A 24,056-nucleotide genomic window follows, 5' to 3' on the forward strand; every position below is an offset into this window, starting at 1 on the left:
AATTCTCAATCTTCGTTTCCAGCAATTATCTTCAAATATGTGTGTATTTATTTAGAAATAAATCCTTGAGTTCACTTTAATGTCTCTTTAGGTATTTTCTGGAATGTATTAGTTTATTTTATGCAATATTCTCGTTTTTTACAAACTAGGTTATGTAGCAGACTAGTAGTAATACATTTGTTGTTGCATGTCAACCTTGGAGGACCACTCGCCTACTTCAGCAATGTAATCAAAATAGAAGACGCCAAAATTAAATGTTGGCTAAGGACTCATGGAGGCATTTGGATGGCTCTACAAAAGCAGCAGTACATCTAATTGGCCGCCGTGGGGCGCATCAGCAGCATGGTTATTGAACAATCTGAAGCTGCTCACTGTGCTCAGTCTACACTGCAACTCCAACACAAATTCACAATAAACACACACGCTAACGCACTTAAGTTTCAAATATCAGACTAAGAGTTTAGACCGTTTTTAACAGCCAGGCTGTTGACTGTAATAAACGTAATCACACAAGACTGCAGCAGGGCCAATATTTATTCAGTGCGGTTGAAAAGGATGCGACTCGACAAACATGTTGTAAAGTAACAGGAAAATAAAATTGTTCAAAAGAATGTGTTAATGGTCGTAATATTTTAAACTGATCATCTGCAAGAAATAATTTATTTGAATAACAATTCATTCAAGGCAAGCAGTTCTCCAAAATGACCACACGGTGGCAGCCCCATCCCACAAGTAACAAAGACGCAGACTAACGTCATCACGTACTACGTACATACATACGCTTGACGTACTAGGAAGTAAACGGGACGCGTTGTACGGTTTGGCGAGCAAATGTCAACTGTGTCGAGTTTCATTGAAATTGATCGGCGCCACTACATGCACATGACTTAGCCGAGCAGAAGACAGGTGTGCGTTTCGGTCGACATGTCGGCCAGCTACCCCACGCCGCTCTACGATCACGCCGCACGGGGAGACTTCAGCGAAGTTTACGATCCGTCGGAGGATTCTTTCCTGCTCATTGACGCGCTGGAAAAGGATGCTCAGAAGCTCCAGCAAATGAGGTGACACACGCCCGGCGGCTGCGAATAAGGATTGCCGCAAAACACGACTTAAACACTCTTTCGATTAATAACACTCAAGCGCTCTCACACCTTAGAAACACTTTACGTACAAATTAAAGGGAACTGATTTGGCCATTTTCAACAGTAAGTAAATATTTTGTCTATATTTCATGTGATAACTTCATTGTTTTTCATGTACAATTAATACCTTTAAAAACACATTTTGACACTTACTGTCGCCTGAAGATGACATCACGACCAATCATAGCTCAGTTAGCTAACGTCACGTGACCCAACCGAGAAAACGTGTGCAATGTGTTTTTAACTGAAGGTATTAATTGTACATGAAAAATAATGAAGTTTTCAAATTAATTAAAGACTGCTGAAAATGGCTAAATGAGTCATGTATCCCTTTAAACGTACTTGTAAGATTCACATACGGTTTGAGTTATGTGTGAGAGACTGTCAGGGGCATGAACATGGGATTAACTCTCACACAAAATTCTGGAGCACTCATACATTAAGAAAACACACTACTGAAGCACTCTCACATCTCACATCCATTTTCCTAACCGCTTATCCATCCATCCATCCATTTTCTTAACCGCCTGTCCTCACAAGGGTCGCGGGGAGTGCTGGAGCCTATCCCAGCTGGCTTCGGGCAGTAGGCGAGGTACACCCTGAACTGGTTGCCAGCCAATCGCAGCTAACCGCTTATCCTCACGAGTAAATGTTTTATTTTAGTTGTGTAGGCGTTCAATTAAAAGAAATTGCCATTTGTGGAAAAAAGTACTGAAACCCTGAACAGTTGTTCATTCAAACATTTCGAGAAGGTCAAATCAACTTCACCCGTAAAGGCAGATTGGAATGTTTGCCCCTGAAATTTCACCCGAAAGCTGAATATTGCTAACTTGTCATTGTCTGTGCTTCCAGTGGGCCATGTGTGTGTGTGGAGGTCGGCAGCGGCTCCGGGGTAGTATCGGCGTTCCTCGCGTCCCTGCTGGGACCCTCGGCGATCTATTTGTGAGTCGATCAACATCTTGGTTTGCTTCGGCTCGCCTCCATGTTACCAACAGTGTGTTTACCAGTTGCACGGACGTGAATCGCGCCGCCGCACTCTGCACCCACAAGACGGCGTCACGCAACGACGTGGCACTCGAGCCCATCGTCACAGACCTGGTCCGATTCCGCTTTACGGCGCTCAACTTCAACTCTCGAGTCGCCCGTTTGATATTGCGCTCTGCTTTAGGTGGAAAGCCTCCTGCCCCGGTTGGGCGGACAAGTGGATGTGCTCGTGTTCAACCCTCCGTACGTGGTCACGCCATCTTGTGAGGTGGGCTCGACCTTTTCAGTTGAAAGTCTTGTCAAAGTGAGATGACGGAGGAGGAGGTTTTGGTTTATTGTGTTGTGTGTCATCAAAGGTGGGCAGCACGGGTATAGAAGCCGCCTGGGCCGGCGGGAGGCGAGGCCGCGAGGTCACCGACCGATTTCTACCGCTCGTGTCTCAGTTGCTGTCCAGTCGAGGGCTGTTCTACTTGGTCATTATTGCGGAGAATAATCCAGGTGCATGGAACGTTTTAGAATATTTCATTTATGGTGACGAGAGAGGCAGGGGGGTGTATCCCAGGGAAGAGGTTCATTGGACCTTTTGCCATCTGGTAGAAAATTTTTAATTGTCACTATTGCACTGGCAGATTTTTTTAGATCATCTTGAAGACTTAAAAAAAAAAAACATTCACACCTATGAGTAATGTCATTGATTCTTTCATCTTTTTGCTGCTTTTCCTTCACATCCTAGAGGAGATCATCCAGATATTGAGCGGATACGGTCTGCAGGGAAAGCCACACCTGTCCACCAGAGCCGGAAACGAGAGGCTGACAGTGTTGCGCTTCCATAAGTGCAAACCCAGGTGAACTTACAGGATCGACGTCACGCTAAAGCGTCCTTGTCAGGATCACAGTCGTCGTGAAAATAGAATCGTCCTAAGTGGCCGATTTGCCAAACATTTTTTGCACACATACCAGTAAAATGAGAAAGTGGGGTTTATTCATTTTATACTATTTTATCCCTATTTCATTTTTCTTAACTCATTCACTGCCATTGACGACTATAGACGTAAACAATTTATTTGAACTATTTCTATTTAACTTTTTTTTTTCCACTTTAATTAACAAGAGTATGAAAACCTCGATTTTTTGTTTATTGTATTGGAACAAATATAAAATGTGTGATTAATCGTCAGTTAACTAGTGAAGTCATGCGATTAATTACGATTAAAAATTGTAATCGCCTGACGCCCCTAATTTTTAATAATCTTTTCTTTAAAAAATAATCATCATAAAATTAAAAAACAAATTCTTAGTTTTTTTTAAAGAAAAGATTATTAAAAATTGATCAGGTATCAGGCGATTACAATTTTTAATCGCATGACTTCCCTAGTTAACTCACGATTAATCAACAAAACAACAAATTGTATATCTGTTCTAAATGTACAAAAAAAAAAGCTTTTCTAGGTTTTCATACTCTTAACACAAATGGAAAAAAAGTTAAACTAATAGAAATAGTTCAAATGAATTTTTGTCATCTATAGCTGTCAATGACAGTGAATTAGTTAATTTATACCATTTTTTTTTACAAGTTAAAAAAAATGTTGTGTATTCCGTTTGCATAATCATGTTTAACATTTTACATGTCCCTGAAATTGCTGTCCACCCTGTCATTATTGGGTAACTGCCCCTTTAAGAAACTCATTTTCAGTGACATTATGCATTTTCTTTAATGGCGGTGGATCGTTAAGTTACAGAATCAATATTTACACTTGTTTCATCATTTTCATCATGTATTTATATATAGTGGGCTATTGTCAAGCTTAGCATGTCCACTCTGTCTTAAATGTGTCGGAAATGTTAAAATATTTGTTGAATAGTACACAGTCAGCTTGCTAATTGAATCATGTTGCTGATGGTCCTCCATTAAATGTTATCAACCAAAAATGTCCACCCTGTCAGCGATCATATTGTTTCTGTTTGTCTTTCAGTCATTCAAAAAGAAATGTAGCCACTCCACCTGTATGCATTTCTAAAAGCATAACTTGTTAATAAAATAAATATGAAGTTAAGTGGGAAAATGAACTTTTGCACGTCATTGTTAATGGTTTGGAGAACCTTCACCTGTTCACATCAATAATTTGATAATATCAAAACCAAATCATCTCAGTCTATATTTAAAAAAAAAAATTAAAAGCACAATTACTGGAAAAATATTTAACACAAGGTCATGGTGTTATAAGTTTTACTTCTTTCTACCCCCCTTTTCATTAAAAAAATTTTTTTTTAAAGAATGAAATAAAAAGAAAAAAAATATCAAAGTGAATTTTCTAGAACCTTGGTGCCGAAAGCTGAACATACCACAAATGAAAACATGGCCAGGAGGATATAATCATATAGAAATGTTGCTTTAATGTGCATCATTTGCATTTATCCGACAAACATTCACCAATCATGCAAATCTGGAATGTTTTATTTGCTACAGTGCCAAACTACACATTGACTTGACTTTATACGCACTACGGCTGTAAACCGGACCGACAGACGACGCGTCCATCCTCGCCAAGATGGACGGCCCCGCTGGCGACCAGCTCCATAGCTGCGGGGAAGGCCCTGTGCTCGGCCTCTAGGATTCTGTGGGACAAACTTTCTTCCGTGTCGCCGCGCAACACTGGTACGGCCTCCTGCACGATGATGGCCCCCGCGTCCACTTCCTCCTGACAGACAAAATGACAAGTTTCATCTTGGCTTTGCTGACGCCGTGACGTTCGGACGACAACGTGGCCGACTCACTGCAACAAAGTGGACTGTGCAGCCGCTGACTCGCACCCCAGCCTGGAGGGCTTGCTTTTGGGCGTTGACGCCCTTGAAGGAGGGCAGCAGGGAGGGATGGATGTTCAAAAGTTTACCTAAGATGAGAATGTTTGGAAGAAGAAAAAAAATCATAATAAAGAAATCAAGATTTACAGTTGCACTTAAGTTGACATATCCTAGAGCAGGGGTTTGCAACCTTTCAGGTCAAAAGAGGCCATTTTAGGCCAAATGAATACAAAATCTGCCTGAAGCCACAAAACATTTGAAGATTGTATTGGTTAGTCTAATGTACTGGAGGCCCAAGAGCTAATTAGAGCTGCAATACGTAAAGATTCACTTTTTTGGGTGTAATTTTTCAGACTTTTCTGCTTTTCTGTCATTTCTGACATTTTTGGCAATTTTATGGACATATTATGGCTATTTTGTAACATTTGTCTGCCTTTTTTTGCTATCAATTTTCTGACATTTTTTGGGGCAATTTTGTGGTTGTTTTCTGGGACATTTTATAGTTACTGTTTGAATGTTTTCTTTTCTGCCTTTTTTTCCCCAAGCAATTCTTTGACATTTTTGGCAATTTTGTGGACATTTTATGGTAATTTTCCAGGATTTCTTCTTCTGTTTTTGGACTTTTCATAGTTACTTTTTGATTGTTGTCCTTTCTGCTATTTTTAATCAATTCTATGCCATTTTTGGCAAATTCATAGACATTTTATAGTTACTTTTTGAATGTTTTCTTTTCTGCCTTTATTTTTAAGCAATTCTTTGACATTTTGGGCAATTTTCCAGGATTCCTTTTGTTTTTGGACATTTTATAGTTACTTTTTAAATGTTTTCTTTTCTGCCTTTTTTTAAGCAATTCTTTGACATTTTGTGGTCATTTTCTGGGAATTCTTCTTTTGTTTTTGGACATTTTATAATTACTTTTTGATTGTCTTTTCTGCTATTTTTAATCAATTCTATGACATTTTTGGCAAATTCATAGACATTTTATAGTAATTTTCTTTTTTCATCTTCCTATTTGCACATTTTGTGGTCATGTTTTGGAATTTTTAAATACATTTAAAAACCTTTTCATCTACCTTTTCGCTGCTCTTTTTCTGACAACTTAAACATTTGGACTGACACTTTTTTGAATATTTAATATATATTTGTATGTAATTATTAATTCATTTAAAGGATATTTGTTCTAAAATCTAAAAATAAGTATGCAATTTTTTAAAATTAATTTCTACTATTTTTTTTAGAGATCGACAGGGAGCCGCCTGACCCCTGCCCTTGAGGTATGTAAACTTATGAGCACAACTGTAAATGTACAGTTCAAGGTTGCTTAATGACACAAAATGAATCGTCATCAAAATTATGTCATGTCAACTACAACACTTGGCACCATATTTGGTATTTAAGCCTTTTTCTCACCATACAGTTGCACTGATTCGTTGACATACCCCGAATGTATGCTTTCAAGCACAACTTTGTAGTGATGATCAGAGCTTCAACTCACCGTTCCATTTCTTGACAAAAGATCCCGTGAGTATCCGCATGAATCCCGCCAGACACACCAACTCCACACCAGATTCTTCCAGCACGCGGTCGATGGTGCCGTCAAACTCTGCTCGGCTCCCGTACAGTTTGTGGTCCACCACCTAGTTTCAATTACACACACATGGTCACTGTACGGAAACATGGTATGTCCAAATATGGTCAATATCAGTTTTTCGCAAATCAATACTATTGGTCTGTCCTCACGTTGTTTGTTATTTTTACACAATGGCCCATTTAAAGTTCAAAATAGCTTGAGAACACACATCGGTCCGACGTGTTGTAAAAGTCCACCTCTTCTCTCACTCTGCGGGAGCTATGCAGCATTACGTGGCCTCAAGATGAAACGTTTGGATTTAAGGTGTCATCTACCATTAAATACCATTTTTTGTCTGAATAGTAGCGATGTTAGATATTCCGGCCAGCAGCGACCATATGCAAACATCAGTATTTGTCGCCACAGAAACTTTCTAAATACTCGTACCCGTGTCTGGATGCCAGCCAGTGCCGCTCTCTTGAGACCGTGAACCCCAGGCTTGTTGGAGATAACAACCACAATCTCTGCGCAGCTCGACGGGCGCTTAGCCTGCTCGATCAGAGCTTGAAGGTTGGTACCTGCAGGACAAAACCGAACAGGAGTTTGTAATCGGCGCCATTTTATCAACCCACGTCGTGACATAATAAACACACCTGTGCCTGAAATGAGAACCCCAACTTTGGTCCTCTTGTGAGGAATGGTGCTATCGCCGAGGCAACTGCCATTCTTGGAGGCTGGACCGGTGTTGAGCAGGCTGTGTTTGAGGTTACGGACCGCCACGGACTCGGCGCCTGCAGTAACACGTTAAAGTGCGTCACGTGTGTGCGAGCGTCTTCCCAATTGGAGGATCCAGACGCTCGATGTCTCACCGGGCGGCTTGTGAGCGAGTGCGCCCACGATCCAGGCCTCCTCGCGGGCTTGCAGCTGTCGCAAGACCCTCTGAGCGTCCACGGGGGCGACCACCAGCACCGCACCCAGGCCGCAGTTGAAGGTGCGAGTCATCTCATGCTCGCTCAGGCCGCCCTCCTTCTGCAGCCAGGAAAACACTGGAGGGATGCTCCAACGAGACGCATCTGAGAAAATCCCACTCATTCAGTATAAATGGCGATTACATCTATGGTAAAACAAGTTGAAATCGAAGAAAATGTGCGGTCCGTGAAAGTCGGACGAGAAGGTTCAGGGAGAAAAAAATGTAAACGATAAGTCACATAAAGCATGCGTGCTTGCTCACCTAAATCGACGGCCATCTCCTGGGGCAGAACCCGAGGGATGTTTTCCAAAAGTCCTCCTCCAGTGATGTGGGCGTACGCTTTGACAACGCCGCTGCGCAGAATTGGGAGGAGCAGGCGACTGTAGATCTTTGTCGGTGTCAGAAAAACCTCCCCTGAAGGTCATTGGGACAATAAAGGAAGACGGTTACATCCGATGGAGGATCAAGAAGGCCAAAATAAATAAATAAAAATGAGAACATAAAAACAGATATAAAACTCAAAAATTAAATAAGAAAAATATATAAATAGAAATAAAAAAACAAACATAGATGCAGATGGATAAAAGTAAAGCATAATACTGAAATAAACACCAGATTCAAAATACAAATAAATGTGGAAATGACTACAAAAAGAACTATATAATTAGAATCAAATATCAATCAATAAATAAAAACGCTCGGCTCTTATATTTATTTCATTCCGCAGACACAGTCAGCATGGAATGTGCCTCAGCGTGTCTTGGGTTGATGTTGTGTCTGCAGTATGAAATAAATAAGAGCGCAGAGTGTTTGTATTTACTAATTGATATTTTATTCAATTTACTTAATTTAATATTTCCGCAACAATTTTTAGATTTACTTTTTTTATCTAGATTTTTTTACTTTTATTTATATATTTTGAAGTTGTTTTTATTTCTATTTAAAAAAATGATAAATTTTTGATTGATTTTTTTTACAGTTTTATTTTCACTTTTATTGATTTATTTATTATTTTGCCGGTTTTGATCCTTCATACCATCCGAGTCCCCGTGTACAGTTGTATTAAAAATAATAATAAAATAATTTATATATATATATATATATATATATAACCCTCAATTGTAAAGTGTATTTATTTGCGAAATGGCTAAACTTCCAAAGTGCTCGACGTTTGTGTAGTATTATAACTAACTAACTCTATTATAACTTCTCTTGATTTTACGGCGCTGCAGGCATAATTTATTGGGGTTACAATAAGGATATAACGTGCCAAAAAAATTAAAAAATAAAGACAAATTTGTGGCCCAGGATTATGCATAATGTGCACATGAAAAACTAATTTGTGGCCACAAAGGAGCAAAGAAACCGTTTGCGACATTGTGTTGTGCACACCTTGGCCACTTAGGGGCAGTAGAGGACACCTTGCTCCTTTAAATTACTTTTTTTCCCCCCCTACTGTTGAGTAATCTGTTACCTAAAATCTAACAACATCGCTTGATACTAAATACATGATGCGTATTTTCTTTATTTTCTGTTTGGTTCGACATTTAACTTCAGCTGAGAGTGGTAATAAACAGCTTGAAGTCTTGTTTTTGACGAGTATATTTACTTCTTATATCAGCCAAACTGAAAAAAGAAGAAAAAAAAGATCGACGGCTTCTATCAGAGCCACACTTACCAACAGTCTGTCCTGGATTACCAAAAGGTGCCGGGGAGCTGTAGCTGAGACTCGTTCGCTCCAAGACCTTGCGGACCAAACTGAAGCCGTTGCTATGGATACCGGAGGACGCCACGCCGATCAACAAGTCTCCCTCAGTGATGTCCGCCAGTCGAGGCAGCAGCGCTCCCCGCTCCACCGCTCCCACGCAGAACCCAGCGAGGTCGTACTCCCCCGCCACGTAGACGCCGGGCATTTCTGCCGTCTCTCCGCCTGGACACCGGCGAGGACGATGGTCCAATATGGCAGCACAGTACTACAACAAGTGCGGGAGGCTGCTTCTCCGCTTACCTAGCAGAGCACAGCCGGCCATCTCGCACGCTTTGGCGATACCCGCGACAACCGTGGCGGTCACATTGACGTCCAGCCTGCCGCATGAGAAGTAGTCGAGGAAGAAGAGCGGCTCGGCGCCCTGAGCCAGCACGTCGTTCACGCACATGGCGACCAGGTCCTGACCCAAGCTGCCATGCTGCCCGCACGCCTGAGCAATCTGGACGAGGGAGACAGATTTTGAAAATCAATCGACAGCAAAATTTCGCCCTTTAAGTGCAAATACGCAAGGAATTTTTTTAATATTTTCTTTTTAGCAGCTATGACAGAATTGATTTTTTTTAAAATATGAGCACTTAAAATCATTAATAATAATTGCTTTAAAAAAAAAACATTTTTAAACAAGACAAAGAGCATAAATTACTTTTTGAATTAAAACTCATTGAGCCACTTTTGTACAGAATTAATTTGATAACATAATTATTTTTCATGTACACTTAATACCTATGAAAACTAATTTTGCCACCTGCTGTCGACTGAAGATGACATGACCAAACCCAGAAAACAGGTGAGCACAAGTGAGGTCACCTTCAGTTGACAGCAAGTGGAAAAACATTTTTTTTTAAAGGTATAAATTGTACATAAAAAATAATGAAGTTATCAAATTCATTTTGGACAAAATATTAACTTTTTTTCTGCTGAAAATGACTCAGTGAGTCAAGCAAGTCTGCAATAATGGTCCTTAACTCACTCCCAGCCATTTTAACTGAAGCAATCCCCTTCGCTCCCAGCTGTTTTACTGGATTTTGACTGATTTTGCAAGGCCCACAAAATATTGTGTTGTATTGCTATAAAAACATGGAACCTAACAATAGAAGTATATTTCTATCTGTTTCCGTTTGTTTATTTAGAACTCTGAGTAAATTAGCTTTTTTTTCAACATGGCCCTGGTTGAGCTCTTTAGCTCTGCTGCCACCTGCTGGCCGTTTGTGTAATAATGACCATTTCTTCAATCGTTCTTTGCAGTTGAGAGGCTGCATCAAAGCCTTCTGTATGCTCTAGCATAAAAAACGTATAAATAAGTCTTTGGGACACGTAAAACATTTTAAATTGAACATATTTATACGTTTTTGGGAGCAAATGAGTTAGAACTATTACCATCGTCTCTCACTATAGTGCGCGTCACACTTTTTTTTTTATTAGCATATTGATTTTACGGATTATTCGCCAATAGTGTGAATTTTCGTAGTGATTAATTTTCCACAAAGATTACTGCAGAAGGGGGGGAAAAAGTGCTTTCAAGACAGAACGAGAGTTTGTGATCATTTCGCAACTAAATAATACACAATAATGTGCCTTATTGCAAAGTACAAATGTCTTCATATACACTACACTTATATTACATGGGGCTACAAATGACCTCACTCTCCTCAACGCCTTTGATATTAAGCATAAAGCTTTAAAAATTACATCAATCTAATCAATTCACGGAAATTGATCAATCACACCTTAAGTTTGGTCCCAACTCCATCCGTTCCAGAAACCAGGACTGGGTCGATGAACCCTGCCGCTTTCAGGTCAAAGAGTCCAGCAAAACCTCCCAGCTCAACATTACATCCTGGAGAGAACGTGTAAAAAAAAAAAAGACACGTTTGTATTTGCTGCATATGGAAAGAGATCGTTTTGAAATGTAACGTTACCCGGACGGGAAGTTGCCCTGGCCAGAGGCTTGATCATGTCCACCAGTTTGTTGCCAGCGGCGATGTCCACGCCGCTGTCCTTATAGGTCAGACCTCTGTCAGACACACGGTCAAATCACCGCTGATGAATTAAGCCGCTTTTAGTTTGAAAACGCATCAACTTAACAGATTTGGAAATTCCAAGTGAAGAAACAACAACGAGGAGCTCATCCAAAGTTCGTTTATTCGTGAAACGGGCGCGAGCATACAGAAGACGGAACGTTTTGAGCCGCATTCAAACACACCTGCGCTGCTTCAAATGGGCAATGGCCTTGTGGCCGATGTCACGGCGGTACACGGCGCCGGGGAAGCCCACGGCCGCCACGCCCTGATTGGCCGACTGCAGCGCAGCCTCCAGGGATGGCCTGACCGCCGTGACGGTCAGCACGCGGCCGCCACTGGAAACCACTTGTTTGTCCTTCAGCGCCGTACCTGCGTGGAACACCTGGATCCCCGCGTCCTCAACCTGTGACAGACCTGGTGCAGAAGAACCCGGGTCAGAAAATAAATACAATTCACAAATTTACATTTGCTTTCTTATGACATTTTTTTGTTCTTTCTTTCTATCATAATCTATGATGCCACAAGATTAGGGACAGTCGGATAGTCACATACTTCTCAGTTAGGGCTGCTCAATTAGGACGAAAATATTAATCACGATTTTTTTTTTTGTTTTTGGTAATAATTGAAATCACCATTGGAACGATCATTTATTTTTTGGTACTAAACAAGAAAATGTAACAAAATAAAATAAATAACATTAAATATTAATAATAACAATAAATACAAGTATTTGAAACACTATAATTAAGCAAATTCCTTTGGATTAAACAAAATGTATTAAATTGGTTATTTATTAATTTTTTTTAAAGGTGCAAATGTATAAATGGTTGAGAGGAACCATTTGAGGTGGCTGGGGCATCTGGTTCGGATGCCTCCTGGGCGCCTCCCTGGGGAGGTGTTCCGGGCATGTCCCACCGGCAGGAGGACGAACCAGGACACGCTGGAGAGACTACGTCTCACGGCTGGCTTGGGAACGCCTTGGGATCCCATCGGAGGAGCTGGCTGAAGTGGCTAGGGAGAGGGAAGTCTGGGCTTCCCTGCTAAAGCTGCTGCCCCCGCGACCCGACCCCGGATAAGCGGAATTGAAGACGGAACGGAACGGAATGTATAAATTTAAATAACTCAAACAACCCAAAATTTGTATTAACTCATTCACCCGACCAGCCATTTTCACTGAAGCAAAGCCCTTCGCTCCCGGCTGTTTTACTGTTCTATTGCTATAAAAACATGGAACCTACCAAAAGAAAGATTAGAGCCTCTTCTTTCATCAGATAAAAAAGTATATTTGTATCCGTTTCTGTTTCGCAGAAATTAGCATTAGAATATAGCTAAGTTTCATCGTTATTGACAAATCTGTTTAAAACAGTGGGAGAAAGAGCCTTTTTGCAACATGGCCCTGCTGCCACCTGCTGGCCGTTTTTGTAATAACAACCATTGCTTCAAGCATTGTCTTCAGTTCAGAGGCTGCATCAAAGCCTTCTGTATGCTCTAGCATTAAAAAAAACTCATTAAAAATGTGTAAATACGTCTTTGCGAGCATGGTAATATTTTAAATAGAACGTATTTATACATTTTTAGGAGCAAATTAGTTCATAATCGTTTTTTTTTATTTTACAATTTTGCTGATTTTTGTAATTGTGTAAAAATTGAAACTGTAATTGAATTTAGATGAATTGCACAGCCCTATTATCAATCACTGATTTGATCTATCCCCAAAAGGAAATTAATTACAGCACCCTCTTGTTGCCATTGCCGCTTTATTCACACCCCGAGCACTTACCAGTGAGGACCACGCCTTTGCTGTAGGCGCCAGGATAGCCGGCACTCGCCATCACCACCGTGACGGCAGATTTGTCCCCGTGCCACTCGGGGGCGCTGTGGGCCAGCTTGCCGTTCATGGTGTTCAAGATGACCTCATACAAGTCGCTCTTCAGCAACGGAAGCAAGACCTGACACTCCGGGTCTCCGAAGCGACAGTTGAACTCCAGAACTTTGAGCCCCTGCTGGGTCAGCATCAGCCCGGCGTACAGAACTCCTGCAGAGTCACATGACCATGATGTTGATGTCAGGTGGTTTGGTCGCAAATGGGTATGAAATCTGCGGCTCGCTCACCAACATAAGGAGTTCCCTCTTGCTTCATCCCGTCCACGGTCTTCTGAAGCACAGACTCTCGGATCTGCGCCATAAGCTCTTCGCTCACCTGCGCCACGCAAAAGGAAATGAAGATTCTTTAGGGAGGTTAAGTCACATTAAAAAAACCATACATTTTTATTATAATTCCTAAATGTTTTACATTTGATCACTGTCACTATAAGCATGAATTGGTTTACATTTTAAATGTGTCTTCAACCCCAACAGAGAAGTACGCTGCTTCAACCACTGATTTGAATATATGACTGGATAGAAGATAAGCCAAGACTTTTGAAGCCGCGAGGCCGCCATATTGCTCCTCCCAAGAAATGTTTCTCGGCATACGATTTTATACGTTTACAGTATCGAAATTGGAGGACATTTAAGACAGTACTAAGTAGAAAAAGGAGGATTTATGAGGTTTTAAATTTGTTAACTTCAGACATTATACAACTTGCTTAATGGAGGAAACATGTATATTTTTTTACTAAAGAATTATAACTAATTTTCCAAAAGATGCCTCTGCCAAATCTAATATTGGGGTCTAAGGAACTGAGTGATAAAAGAGAAATGGTTTTGCCCTGAGCAAAATATGTTTGCATCATCAGCAAACATTACAAATGTTAATATTTGAAACGGTGAAAACACCATTTAAATAAATTATAAATGGCTTGGGTCCCAATACCGAACCCTGTGGAACATCACAGGTTACTCAGTTGTGATTGGGCATTCTTGAAAAATTGTTAGTACTTAGTGTATAGACATCTGTGGGCCTGCCCTCCCATGAAGTGTGAAATTAAACAGTAAATCTTGAGTTAGTTTCTTGTATCTAAAAAAATAAAAATAAAAAAAAAGATCCGCCACGTTCAAGTGCATAATTGAGTGATTATGTCCACTAAATACTCCTCACTGAACTGAAAAAGTGTAATTCAGCTACGTGGTGATGAAATGTCGACATGCAGCCCCACAGCTCTGACCTAAGTTGTCATGGTGAAATCTATATTCACCTTTGACCCAGCAGGTGGGGATAGCCCAGCACTTTTTCCAACTGAAGTTTCAATACCTGTGCATGCTCTATGCACAGAGATCCAAAAATTTAAAATAAAAGACCAGACATCCAGACGTACCTGAGGAGTCGGACAGTAGGCTCCCATGCCACCTGTGTTCGGCCCCCGATCGCCATCTTGCAGGCGTTTATGATCCTGTGCTGGAGGCATCGGCGACACCGAGGAGCCATCGGTGAAGCACAGACACTGCAAGTGAAGAGATCAAAGCGGATGACCTTATTTTTCGGAGTTTTTGTTTAAAATTCAGGTGCACCCACCTGTACGTCTGCACACATCAAACTAGAAAAGTTCGAAAAGTACGCAAAAATTTGTTTAAAAAAACAAAAAACACTTTGGATTTCAAATCAGCAGATTTTGAGTTCAAAAGAAAATAATTGCAGGGACACTCGCTAAAAAAATGTATTCCCATAAGAATCGCGATTCTCATTTAGTACGATTCAGAATCCATTTCAAATGTCCCAAAATCGATTTTATTTAGGTTATTTTATACTGTCTTTCCTTTGTTTGTGTGTGCCTTTATTGAGAGCACTGTTCATGTTGTACTCGATTTGGCCACTTGGGGGCAGTGTGGTTCCACGCGGTCTAATACACTGTTAAGTTGTAGCCATATTAGAGAGTAGAGGGGAAAAGTCACGATCAAGTTATTCCAATAAAAGTTTTCATTTTTTCAGCGTGGAGCCGTTCTTTTGAGTGATAAAAGTGCCGCGAGTAGCGCGCTAATTAGCATTAGCGAGTCAGACTGGAGTAGATCATTACGATTCCTTGAACATCTTTAAACTGAAGCAAAAATCATTGTCAATCAAATCATTTTGAAGCAAAAATCGCTCTTAATCGAAAATCCATTCTGAATCGAATCGCAGGCCCAAAAATCGGAATCGAATCGTGAGACATTCAAAGATTCCCACCCGTGCCGGAGCGCGTCCGTCAGCGGGTTGCGTCTCTAATGAGCCGCACATCTTTTGAGGCTCAATAATTCCCTTCAAGTGTGATAAGGATTCGCAAAGGAGAAGAGAAAAGATTGTCAAATCACGGTAGAATCAAATCAAGTTGCTTGTGTACTTTGGGGGTTGGGTTCGAGGCCCGACTGCAACACCGTGTATTTCATTTATGCACTTACTTTATTAACGCCAAATTGTTTACACTTGTGTTTCATTCATTTAGTCAGTTGTTGGGTTATTCATTTTTTAAACCAAACTTCCATGCATTGGGTTCGACAATTCTGAATTATGAGTGCAAATATGTTTTTCACTCAGATTTCAAATTGACACGTATTTATTGACTGCATCTATCCATCCAAATATTTTTAGTTTCAATGAAGAAATGTATACAATAGGAAATACAAAGACTTGTATTTGAGGTCATCAAGTTAGTGTCAGGTGAGCGTTACCTAGGTTACCTTTGGCGTATTTAAATATGCTAAGATTGTCCATGCACAATTTTGTTTGATAAACCTCGTTATTATTCCAGCAAAACTTTATATTCATAGGTCCAAATTCATGCATACGAAACCATCCTTCATTGAGTTTTTTATACCCATAAAGTTATTTTTCATCATTATCTACTTGTATGTATCCAAAAACTGGGAGAACTTTATCATTTATTTATGTGACTTAGTTTGTACCATCTTATTTGATTTCTTTTTGTTGTATTGTTGATTTTATTTTGTTCAGCTTCTATAAACTTTTAACCTCTCCGGCGTGTTCTGTGTTCAATTTGTATTATATACAAAGTTTGCATTCAATTTTCTCACATATTTTGTTATTGTTGCATGTGACTTTTACGCACCAAAGGATGTGTCGAAAGTTTTGCAAACAAGTCAATAAAGCCATCAAAACTGACCCCCAAAAATGAACACGTTGAACTAATTCAAACCCAAAAACGTGTTAACATGTTTAATACTTTGGCCTTCACTCCCCAAAACATATTTATGTGTTTTTAAAAAATATGTTTTTTATGGATGCGCATACAGAAAGCTTTGATGTAGCTTCTGACATGAAGATGTGGCTTAAAGCAATGGTAGTTATTACAAAAAACGGCCAGCAGGTGGCAGCAGAGTTTAAGAGATCAACCAGGGCCATGTTGCAAAAAGCTCTTTTTGTCAGTGTTTTCACCAGGAATGTGAATAATGATGAAACTTAGCTATATTCTAATGCTAAACGGAAACTGATAGAAATATACTTTTTTTTCTGATGAAAGAAGAGACTCTAATCTTTCTTTTGGTAAGTTCCTTGTTTTTATAGCATTAGAACACAATATTCTTTGCAATATCAGTCAAACTGCAGGGAGCAAAGGGGACTGCTTCAGTGAAAATGGCTGCAAATGAATGAGTTAATACAATGAAAAGAGCAGGGGCCCCAAAATCGAACCCAGTGGAACACCATACGACAGTGGGACAGAGAGGGATTCAGAGCAGCCAAGGCTAACACAAAAGGTTCTGATTGCCAAGTAGTGCAAGGTTCCAAGTAGCTACGACAACTAGCCCAGGGCAGGAAAAAAAAGTTGGCGGCCGCTAACTGTTCGGTTTGCTACGTTAGTGTGCAAAAACTCACAGATACTTCCTCTCCTTCTAGAAGCTCCTCCACCACCACCGTGTCACCTGCAGCCCCAAATGCTCGGTCCTGAAATTCAGCGGTGACAAAAAGGGAACATTAGCGATATGTTTTTTTCAGGGCCGATACCAGTGGTGTAGTCCAGGGTATACAAACTTATTTTTCAGTCCACTTCTAAATACCCTGATGCACACCGTTCAGCCATGGCCGACCCTCCTCTGCCTCTAATTGGCTGGTACCTGCCGACACTGATTAGATTGACAAACTTTCGGCATGAGGACTGATGAGCCAATCGGAGGCAGAGGAGGGCGGGTCATGTCGAGGAAAACAATCCTTTCAAATGCTCCCCCGAGCCACACCGGTGACCCAGAAATTTAGCTCAGGTGAAATGATTTGCCCTCGTACACGGGATATTTGATTGTGACATGGGTTCGATCCCCAGGGTGCACGCTGCGGGTTACACACCAATGCTCTAGTTACGTTTTATAGTAGCTATAGGTTGGTAATTGATTTTTTAGTACCGGTAAGTTAAAACACAAGAATGGGGACAAATCGTTTAAGATTCAGCACAAAAAAATACCGATATCTAACCAGACTGTTTTTTGTCTATTTTGTTCATTGTTCACAATATATTGTAATTTGTTTTATTACATCTGCTTTATGTTTGCCTCGTGATAAATACATTTGACATTATTTCAGGCTGCTTGTGTTACTAAACTGTTCTTAACAAGTCATATTTTTATTATTGTGAGCAAGCAAAAATGACGGATGTCACCGTTTCAAAAAGAGGAAGTTTTTCTGGATTACTTAAAAAAAAATGGTGAAAATTGAGAGTATACCCACTTCTCCAAGATCCACTACACTACTGGCCAATACCAATTATTAGTAGTCAAGGACGACATCACGCATGCTCCACCAACTATGTTACCGGTTCTGTCATTGTCAATTACTGTTGATATGCTGAAATCAGAGGATTTTGAATATTTTAAATACAAAAAATAGCTCCAAACGATTACTCAATTATAAAGATATATATAATTTGATAATCAATAACTTGTCGATTAATCGATTAACTTTGACAGCTCGGGATCTATTATCGGCCATATGATTCTTCAAAATGGCCGATATTTGTCAAAATGCTGAATATCGGCGCCGGTAATCGAAGATGACAAGAATCCACTCAAGACTGCTCAACGTACATCACATGCAACTGACCTTCATGATGTCCTTGACGGCCCGGCAGGCTTCTTCCTGGTCCTGTGCCACAATAACGCCTTTCCCTGCCGCCAAGCCACTGGCCTTCACAACCAGCGCCGGAAAGTCGGCCCTGGGAGGCCCAAAAGGGAGATTTCTTTCTTTCTTTCTTTATTTTGTCAGGCTAATGAGGACGTACGCTTAAGAAATTGGTAGAACTGACGTGCGGATGTAGTCGCATGCCTGGTCGGCGTCTGTGAAGGCGCGGTAGCGTGCCGTGGGGATGCCGTGGCGCTCCATGAAGGCCTTGGAGAAGCTCTTGCTGGCCTCCAACTGGGCGGCTTCGGCCGACGGGCCAAAACACGGCACTCCCGCCGCCGTCAAGTCGTCCGCGATACCTGCGTCGGATGGCGTAGGCCATCAAGGGGCTGAGGGAGACTTGAGCGGAAACGCGGAACTTACCTGCTGCGAGCGGAACCTCGGGCCCGACCACCACCAGCCCAACATGATGGTCCTTACAAAATTGAGCCAATATGGCGTGGTTATTCACCGACACCTCTGGAGAGAGGATGAGATATTGATTAGTTGTATCGCAATTACGGCCCTCTGCAGGTTACTCTGCGTATCATTTGCACAGTTGTCATTGGTCGCTACTACAACACTAATGATACCTTTGCATTATGTACTTGGATGTCATAGTTAATTGTATACCGCAACGCTAACGTAGCTCATGCTAACAAAAGCACATTTCTGCTGTGTGTTTTTACATCCTTGGCCAATTAAGATGATGGCGATGACATCATTGTTTAGGTCACGTCCACACAAACATATTCTTGGTGTGCTCAGGTTTTTTGTGTGCATGTGTTTTAGCTTTTGGTCATGAAGACACAACAAAAAGCTAAAAACTGTTGACAGACAAAAGGTTTTGTTTTAAGGTGGAATTAATTTGATACACTGTCATTTTAAAAATCCTTAAAAATGTACTAAATTGTGAAATTGAGAACAGTGGATTTTCTTTTTTCTTTTTGGGAGTTCGCTAACTAGCACCTGAGGCTAAAGCCAAACTGTGGCATCATTTTTACTTTCTGGATCTGGATTTTCCACCTCTGCTAATGTGCCAAAAATACAAAAGGTCCAGAAAGTAAAAACACTGCCACAGTTTGACTTTAGCATCAGGTGATAGTTAGCTAGCTCCCTAGCTAGCTCCCTAGGGAGCTAGCTAGCACCAGGGGCTAAAGCCAAACTGTGGCATTTTTTTTTACTTTCTGGACCTGGATTTTGCCACCTCTTGAGTAGCACCAAATTGACCTATTGTATTTTTAGCAGAGGTGGCAAATCCTGGTCCAGAAATAAAAACAATGCCACAGTTTGGCTTTAGCCCATTGTGCTAACTAGCTAGCGAGCTACCTAGCAGGTGAAACGAACACCCGGGGAGCTAGCTAGGGAGCTGCAATCCATTATTACAGGGCAGCCGTCCGTCTATAGTCGAGGCTGTGATACTGATTGAACAAAGTTGTTCCAGTCGCCACTGCCAAATCAAATCCCCTGACGTCTATTTCACGGCTGGACGCTGGCTCGACTGGAGAGGATAAGCCTATTGGAGATGAAGTCCCTTCCTAATGTTGGTGGAACAATGGAAGGCGGCAGATTGCTCAGAACAGCTTAGAAGGACCCGCAGCTGTGTGTGTGTGTTTACATCGACATGAGATGAAGAAAGATGGGAGAGAGGAGGTGGAAGCGAAAATGAATCGATGAATCGACAAGTAATGATCAAATTAGTCGACAACTATTTTAAAAATCGAGTCATTGTTTCTAATTGAAAATTGTCCAAATCCTCCGATTTCAGCTTGTCAACAGTAATTGTTGGCTGATTTCTGTAGTCCTTCATGAAAGAAGACTGATTAGTTTCTAATAACATTTGCAAACATCTGTTTTTACTCTGGAAAACAATGACTAAACCAGTAACATAGTTCAACATCAATCTCCCTTTTTTTAACCACTATACGAATACGAAATAAACACCAATCACTGGTTAATAAACAGTAATCGGGGCGGGAAAATGCTTTTGTAATTCACTTAAATGCAAAATTAAAATGAATCAGATTAGTCGATTGAATAATCCCTAATTAATCGATTCTAAAAATATTTAATTAGATTACATGTATAATATATATATATATATATATATAGACGTGGTCAGGCCCGTTCACTATTCCCCATGTACTGTATCTGTGTGATACGATTTCATTTTTTCCTCATTCACTACTAATTCTGTCTAAGGGCTAACAAGTACAGAAGACGCCATGCTTTGATTGCGCTACGATAGAAAACCATATACTGTATCCTTGTGCGATTATATACCGTATGATATGATATAATGTTTGTGTCGTTATTTTGTTGTGTGGGGTATTGCGTTAGCTCTGTTGCTACACTCCAGACATGACTAATTGATCCAGGCACAAATGGAAGGAACAGTTGGCTTAAGCGCGAGTCGGCTGTCCACATGCGGAAGAGGTGACTTTGACTGACTTCAATAAACGGAGTCTGTGTATACACTCCAAAGAGATTATTTTATAGGTTTGCAAAAATATGTCTTTGCGCCTATGTCTTGTGTCTATGGGCGTGTGACGTGACATATGTCTTTGTCTATCGGTGTGCGACATGACGTCCTTGTGTCCATGCTAGGTGTATATGTACGTGCCTATAGTTGTATATGCTAAGTTCCGAGGAGTCGAGGACCAAAGCATAACCACTAGGGGTGGGAATCGTTGAATGTCTCACGATTCGATTCCGATTTTTGTGTCTGCAATTCGATTCAAAATCAATTTTTGTTTAAGAACGATTTTTGATTCAACGTGATTTGATTGACAACGATTTTTGCTTCAATCTATAGATGAGCAAGGAATTGTAGTGATCTACTCCAGTCTGACTCGCTAATGCTAATTAGCGCGCTACTCAAAAGAACGGCTCCACACTGCAAAAAAGCAACTTTTATTGGAATAACTTGATCATGACTTTTTCCTTCTACTCTCTAACGTGGCTACAATTTAACAGTGTATTAGACCGCGTGGAACCACACTGCCCCCACGTGGCCAAATCGGGTACAACATGAACAGCGCTCTAAATAAAAGGCACGCACAGACAAAGGCAAGACAGTATAAAATAATTTAAATAAAATCGATTTGGGGACATTTAAGGTCAATTCTGAATCGTACTAAATGAGAATCTATTTTTGGGCACATACCTAATAACCATGTTGTCAAAATGGTAGCAGGTAACAGGTGGCAACGACATTGTCCAACAACACGCAGCATATACACATGACATAGCATATACACCTAGCATAGATGCGTACATAGACACCTAGCATATGCGCTACTAGCAAATACACTCATCATAGGGATGTACATATATCCTTAGCAACGTTCAATAAACACAGACATATGTCACGTGACGTCACACGCCCAGAGACAACAACATACTTTTGGCACTCATGGAACTCCATATGGAGTGACTTTAGACAGACTCAGATGCTATACTAACATTGTATGAAAAATTAATCAATGTTCACGTGAATATTTACACTACCGGCAAATAACTGGTTTATGACACCGCAAAAGGAGCATTGAATATTAAAATTTTAATAAAATACAAAGTACACAACTTCAAGGTAAATTCAGTGAAAACTGGTACTGGCAGTACGACCAGATATTTTGAATGGTTTTTTTAATCCTAATAAATACAGTATTAGTGTTTTATTGTGAAAAAAATAAAAATGAAATGAGAGAAAAGTGAATGTAATTGTAAGGAATAATACTTCAAATGGCATTTACCCGAGTTGCAAATTTTCCCGTAGTTCACCGTCCCCGCATTCCCCGGCGCCACCAGGACCTGCTGGATGTGCGGCGACTGGGCCAGCTTCCACGCCAGAGCGTGCTCGCGCCCTCCTCCGCCAACCACCAGCACCCGTTCAGCCATGGAACCTGCGAGGTGGCAAAATGACCTTTCACCGCTCCGTGTCGTCTAATTGCACAAACTGGTTGTTTGAAAAGGTCGAGCGGCGAGGAAGCGCTGACCTTTTCAAACAACTGCAGTCGTATTGTCACACTTCGATGGACCAATCAGGCAAAACAAAACACAAACCAAAACGGCAAGCTACTTGTCAGGCGTCTGAGCGTACACGACTTTATTTTTTTTTAAAACGGAGTAAACATTTTGGATTCTTTTTTTCGACTTAGTTGCAACCTTGTGTTGATAATTTAACAAGAGACAAAGCGCTGACAGTCACGATGATTATGACCCTCGTGACGTTTGTTTGCCCCCCATGTGATCTCATCAGTGGAACGCTTCGATTAGACTGATGCAATTTGTCTTCCTCATCCCAAGCGCAACAATTACAGGTTTTATGCGTGTCAGTGTGCACCAATCGCACTCAATAACATAAAAGTCAAAAAACGTAACGCAGAGTTCAACCCAGGCCAAATCCACACATTTGTATTTGGAAAAATATATCAACACTGAACAGCAGTGGTGGGAAATAATTAAGTACAAATTCCTGTACTTCATCACTGTACTTAGCTATATTTTTCAGGTATTTAGTTGTTTTTTTCCCAAAACGTTTGACTTTTTCTGTCTACATCTGAAAAGAGATGTTTGTACTTTCCTTGTCAAAATAGGATTATTATTGTTTTCAACCTCCGTGGATAACGACAAAAATGGCAAGAGGTCAATTCCACTCTGGACACATATTCAACATATCGAGAGAGGAAATGCACATGCACCTCATGTGCTCAAGTTTTGAGAGTTGATGGGTCTTGGTTTTAAAAACTGCAAAAGTACTTGCAACATGATTTTTTTTTTTATTATTATGGGAGGGAAGGGGGGCATCTTTTCAGAATGAGCATTAAGTTAACAATAATGTCCTGGGGTTTTTGTAGTTGCCGATCATTATCCAACGAAGTTTTTACGGTACAAATTCATTTTTTTGTTATTGAGCACAGTTCAGATGTATTTTAAGAACAGATGTTCAAATCAGTACAGTACTCCAACTTTCACTATGTCTTGTAACAATTTCTACTCAATTTTGCCACATTTACCGAAAGAAGAATTGAGTGCTGATCAACAATAATTTCATTGAAATCATCCAGCAAGCCAAACGTGACACGTTGAAGAAAAACAAAACCGAAATGCTCGTTTGAACATCACTTTTAGCAACATCAGCAACACGATAAAAAATGACTCCAATCTATCTATCCATTGTTAATTTGCATTAACTGTGTCCACGCTTGCAAAAGAAGAAGTTCATCGGCAGTTTGTTACATTCCAGAAACATAGCAACACCAACCTGAGACTTTTTAACAGAGCGGGAATTAGCCGGAGCCCGGTCAGGAGGCGGATGCGTCTTCTCTGCTTTCTACCTTGCAGACCGACCGTGCACTGCACACACGTACACGAACGCGCAGTCACGCATACAAGACAAACTAAATATATAGACGCAGCCTCAAAACACGCGCGCACGCACACGCACACACACACATACATACGCACACACCACGTGGATCCCATTTATGGCAAGGATGTGCTTGACCGTGCTAAATGCTAACATCAGTTACATCAAGTTTTCTAGATGTAACAAACGACATTTAAAAGTACAGTTGCTATCGATTATTGTGTCATAAAAATGTTCCGTATCTTACCTTGTTCCGAACTGCCGTTTAGGGAGAGTTGTCCAACTTCCTTGGGATGGCACACAACCCAATGCATCATGGGACTTGTAGTCCGACCATATGATTTTAGAGAGATAGATAGATAGATAGATAGATAGATAGATAGATAGATAGATAGATAGATAGATAGATA

General features: G+C 40.7%; 2 protein-coding genes across 5 annotated transcripts; one reads left to right on the forward strand and one right to left on the reverse strand.

Moving 5' to 3' along the window:
- The first annotated feature begins 786 nt into the window (after window positions 1–786).
- On the forward strand, window positions 787–5,302 carry hemk2 (HemK methyltransferase 2, ETF1 glutamine and histone H4 lysine). Of its 2 annotated transcripts, XM_086069278.1 has the most exons (7): window positions 787–1,061; window positions 1,995–2,084; window positions 2,150–2,240; window positions 2,311–2,394; window positions 2,483–2,624; window positions 2,860–2,971; window positions 4,594–5,302. In XM_086069278.1, the coding sequence occupies exons 1-7, from the start codon at window positions 925–927 to the stop codon at window positions 4,637–4,639; spliced, it is 702 nt and encodes a 233-aa protein (XP_085925404.1). In that variant the 5' UTR covers window positions 787–924; the 3' UTR covers window positions 4,640–5,302. The 2 variants fall into 2 exon arrangements, with proteins under 2 accessions (XP_085925404.1, XP_085925405.1); XM_086069279.1 differs by lacking the exon at window positions 4,594–5,302 and having other exon boundaries at window positions 2,860–4,059.
- gart (phosphoribosylglycinamide formyltransferase) lies at window positions 4,501–23,953 on the reverse strand. Of its 3 annotated transcripts, XM_086069275.1 has the most exons (22): window positions 23,894–23,953; window positions 23,542–23,633; window positions 22,031–22,180; window positions 18,660–18,755; window positions 18,421–18,595; window positions 18,219–18,330; window positions 17,004–17,072; window positions 14,515–14,640; window positions 13,370–13,457; window positions 13,038–13,292; window positions 11,440–11,671; window positions 11,156–11,250; window positions 10,964–11,073; window positions 9,477–9,675; window positions 9,147–9,398; window positions 7,730–7,882; window positions 7,368–7,571; window positions 7,152–7,289; window positions 6,946–7,076; window positions 6,424–6,565; window positions 4,902–5,017; window positions 4,501–4,825 (listed from the first exon to the last, which is right to left on the reverse strand). In XM_086069275.1, the coding sequence occupies exons 3-22, from the start codon at window positions 22,173–22,175 to the stop codon at window positions 4,628–4,630; spliced, it is 3,036 nt and encodes a 1,011-aa protein (XP_085925401.1). In that variant the 5' UTR covers window positions 22,176–22,180; window positions 23,542–23,633; window positions 23,894–23,953; the 3' UTR covers window positions 4,501–4,627. The 3 variants fall into 3 exon arrangements, with proteins under 3 accessions (XP_085925401.1, XP_085925402.1, XP_085925403.1); XM_086069276.1 differs by lacking the exon at window positions 23,894–23,953 and having other exon boundaries at window positions 23,542–23,751; XM_086069277.1 differs by lacking the exons at window positions 22,031–22,180; window positions 23,542–23,633; window positions 23,894–23,953 and adding an exon at window positions 21,442–21,549.
- Window positions 23,954–24,056: the final 103 nt, after the last annotated feature.

Source organism: Leptonotus elevatus, chromosome 2 (assembly GCF_054856555.1).
Source record: "Leptonotus elevatus isolate MCC_2025b chromosome 2, RoL_Lele_1.0, whole genome shotgun sequence".
Lineage (NCBI taxonomy): Eukaryota > Metazoa > Chordata > Actinopteri > Syngnathiformes > Syngnathidae > Leptonotus > Leptonotus elevatus.